This window comes from Tupaia chinensis, unplaced genomic scaffold, assembly GCF_000334495.1.
Source record: "Tupaia chinensis unplaced genomic scaffold, TupChi_1.0 Scaffold000286_1, whole genome shotgun sequence".
Classification (NCBI taxonomy): Eukaryota; Metazoa; Chordata; class Mammalia; order Scandentia; family Tupaiidae; genus Tupaia; species Tupaia belangeri.
In genome coordinates, this window is record NW_006159770.1 from 336,909 (window position 1) to 340,477 (window position 3,569).

General features: G+C 60.4%; 1 protein-coding gene across 2 annotated transcripts in view; it reads right to left on the minus strand.

Annotated features, from left to right (window-relative positions):
* SYT5 (synaptotagmin 5) overlaps window positions 1–3,569 on the minus strand; it is an 11,023-nt gene that overhangs the window by 5,223 nt on the left and 2,231 nt on the right. For both annotated transcript variants that reach the window (XM_006150344.2, XM_006150343.2), the window contains exons 4-5: window positions 449–565; window positions 194–361 (exon numbers count right to left, since the gene is read on the minus strand). In XM_006150344.2, coding sequence (XP_006150406.1) covers window positions 194–361; window positions 449–565 — 285 coding nt within the window. The remainder of the gene's footprint in view (window positions 1–193; window positions 362–448; window positions 566–3,569) is intronic.

Here is a 3,569-nt window from a genome sequence, read left to right on the forward strand (position 1 = left end):
GGGGGGGTCAATGGAACCACGTGGGGAAGTCCAGCTGTCCGAGCGGGGAATCTGGACCAGTGGAACCCAAGGGAACAGCTCTGCCCCCACCAGGGTCCGTGGGACCTCCCCCAGGCTGCTAGTCGCCACCTGAGCTGCTGAAGGGGTCAGGCCCCACGCTCCCCGTGTTCTGGGGCGAGCCCGCAGAGCTCACCTTGAAAGCGAAGGTCTCCCCAAAGTGCGGGTTGAGCGTCTGCCGATGCACCTTGGTCTCGTGGCGCCGGCGCTTGTCTGGCAGCAGGTAGACTCGCACGTAGGGGTCCGAGGAGCCACCCAGGTCCAAGGCTGCCAGTCCCTCAGCTTGCAGGATGCCCACCAGCAGCTGCAGGTGCCCAGGCACGGGAGGCCCTCACCTCAGCCTGCCCCCAGGGATCGGGATGTCCTGGAGCCTGCCCTCCTCCACACTCACCTGGCCGCTCTGGAAGTCATAATCCAGGGAGTACTGCAGCCGTCCTAGCTCCTGCTTCTCTGCTGCCTGCTGCCCTGGCCCCGGGGCCGGCTCCAGCTCCTCCACTTCGGGCTGCACCTTAGGGAGCCAGGGCAAGGGCAAGTGAAGTCTTCCCGCCACTGCGAGTGTGCGCTCCGGGCCCAGAGCCATCGGTGCTCTGAGCACTCACAGGCTAAGCAGGGTCCGCGCGCTCAGTGACGCCTGCCAGGGCAGCACACAGGTGGCAACGCACCTGCAATACAGGGCTCAGTGTCTCACTGGGGACGTCTGCTTGGGCGGGACGGTGACACTCAGACATGGTGTGTGTCTCTGGCCTACAACAGCGAGTTGCCCACAGGAAGGAGACAGGAGTTTTCTTTGTTTTTGTTTTCTTTTATTTTTTGGAGAGGTTTTTGCTATAGGGCGCGTGCGCTCGCCAGACAGAGAGAGACAGAAAGCGAGAAATCATCCCAGGGGGGATGGCCACGCCGCAGTCCCTTCTCCTCCACTCTCCTCTCGGGATCTTGGGCACGCACACACACGCGCCTAGCGTGAGTTTTAAGTCCTCAGATCTGGGGCTCGAACCAGGGTGTGCCGACTACATGGGAGTCCAGCGACATGGCCATTCATTGCATGATTTGCTGTGCCCTGGGTCACCTCTTGGAGGGCTCTGACTCAGCAGGCCTGACGCTAGATCTAGAACGTGTAGTCGTCAAGTCACAGAGGTGATCCTGCTGCGAGCGGTCTCCGAACGTCCGGCTGAGGGACGAGGGTGGGTACAGGACCCTAATGGGCACCCCCGAGGGGTAGTAGTTACCACAGTCCTTCTCAAGCAGGAGGGAGGAGATACTATGTTGCTGGCCACAGCTTGCGGCTCAGAGAGGGACACTGAGTTTCCCGGGAACGCCGCTGGGAAAGGGCCCTGGTTGCAAACCGAGGACTCCGGCCACAGGTGAGCACCCTGCTGCGTTCCTGGAGGTCTGATGTCCAGACCTTCAGGGACCCTGCGCTTTCTGTGGCAGGGCCTCTTCCAGGATACTCTCTCCTCGTCTCAGCCACTCCACAGGTTCCAGAGGACTAGCCTTGCCGCCGTCCGACCCTGTCCCTCTCCTGCTCAAAGCATCTCCATGTGGGTTGGCCCAGGAGCTAACGTGCTCCTCAAGGATGTGGACCCACAGGGCAGATGGACATGCCAGGTGCTCAGGTCTGAGGCCCTGGCTGGTTGGGGGGTGGAGACCCTGTTGAGGATACTTGTCTCTGTCTCAGAGAAGAAATAACCTTTAATTAATTAATTTATTTTTTGAGAGATATTTTTGCTATAGGGTGCGCACACTCACTGGAGAGACAGAAAACAAGAAATCACTCCCCTGGGGGAATGGCCACACTGCTGTCCCTTCTCCTCCATTCTCCTTGGGATTTTGAATGCGCGCACACATGCGCCTGGCACGAGTTTTATGCTGCCGGGGCTGGGACTTAACAGCAGTTGTCCACATGGGAGTCCAGGGATGTAACTATTAGGCCATCTGCTGGTCCCCAAAATAAATTAAAAACGAATTCATCAGGAAGCATGTTGACCCACCAGAGAGACAGACACAGAGAGAGGGAGAGGGCAAGAGCACCCCTGTCCTGGGGAGAGGGGTCACACTGCAATCCCTTCTCTCTTATTTCTTCCTCCCGTCAGGGTATGGCCATGCACACGCCTGGTGTGTTTTTCAAGTCAGTGTTTTCGAGACTTGAACCGTGGGCTTGGCCACGTAGGAGCCAACTGCCTTAGCCGCCAGGCCACAGAGCGGGCCCAGGAGACAGGTAAACTTTCCAGAAAGTCTCTCCGCTGCTCTGCTGGTGCGTACTGCTGAGCTGGGCGGGTACCACTCCAGGGACGGCGTCTGCACCTGCACTGGCCATGGAGCCCACCGACTTCCTGCCCCGGCACCACCAGGAGCCTGCGTCCGCCTCATCCTCTGGCTAGGCCAGCTTCCTCTCTGCTCAGGTCACCTGGGTCCCAGCACAGAGGTCACCTCCACCGCGAGCCCTGGCCTGCCTGGGCTGTCAGGTGCCTCCTCCATGCTCCTATCCCAGCCGGCCCTGCCTCCACTACACCAGCTGGCCCTCCATGGGGAGCAGGGTGCCATGTCAGCGACGGTTCCCCCACCAGACTGGAAGGTGCCTGCAAGCAGCAGCCAGGTCTGCCCAGCTCCACCACACACCACAGGGCAGAAGAGGGAATAGGCGCGCCGGAGGAACGGGGTAGGGACGGACACGGGCACTGGGCGGGCTTGCGGGGCTGGGCCGGGCCGCACCTTGTCTATGTAGCTGTGGCCCAGCTCCTTCACTTCCTGCAGGTGCACCTGGGCCTGCACCTGGCTCTTGCCCAAGCGCCGCCGACAACGCTTCCGGTAGAGGCAGAGACAGCAGCTGAAGACCAGGAGGCCTGACACCAGCACGATGGTGGCCAGGGCCCAGGGGGGCACTGCGGAGGGAGATGGCAGCGCTGAGCTGGGCAGCTGACCTGCGACGCCCGCTCACTCGTGGGGCCAGCGGTGGCCTCCGTGGCCCTGCAGCCGTTCCACTCGACCCCGCCTTTCCTCGCGACTGCTCTCACCAGTAAGGTGATTTGCTGCCCTGACCCAGGTCGGCTCCACCCACACTTGCTTATTAGTTCCAAAGTTCCCTCCAACCCACTTCTAAGTCCTGCTCCACCCCTGCTGTTTTTAGAAGCTGTGATCCCGGGGACCAGCAGTCGGTGTAATGGCTATGTTGCTGGACTCCCATGTAGTTACCGCGGCTCGAGTCCTGGACCTGGTGGCTTAAACTCATGCCAGGTGCGTGTGCGTGCATGTCAAAGATCCCAAGAGGAGAATGGAGGAGAAGAGACTGTGGCGTGACCATCCCCCCCCGGGGGGGGGCGATTTCTCGCTTTGTCTCTCTGTCTCTTTTTGGGGAACGCACGTGCCCTATAGCAAAAACCTCTCCAAAAAAAGAAGAAGCTGCGACCCTCCCCAGGCGGGCAGAACTGTCAAGACCTTATTCCATGCCACGCCCCCGATCTGCTGCTGGTTTTTCTTGCAAACCTGTTCGTTCCTTTCTCCTCGTGTCATTCAAA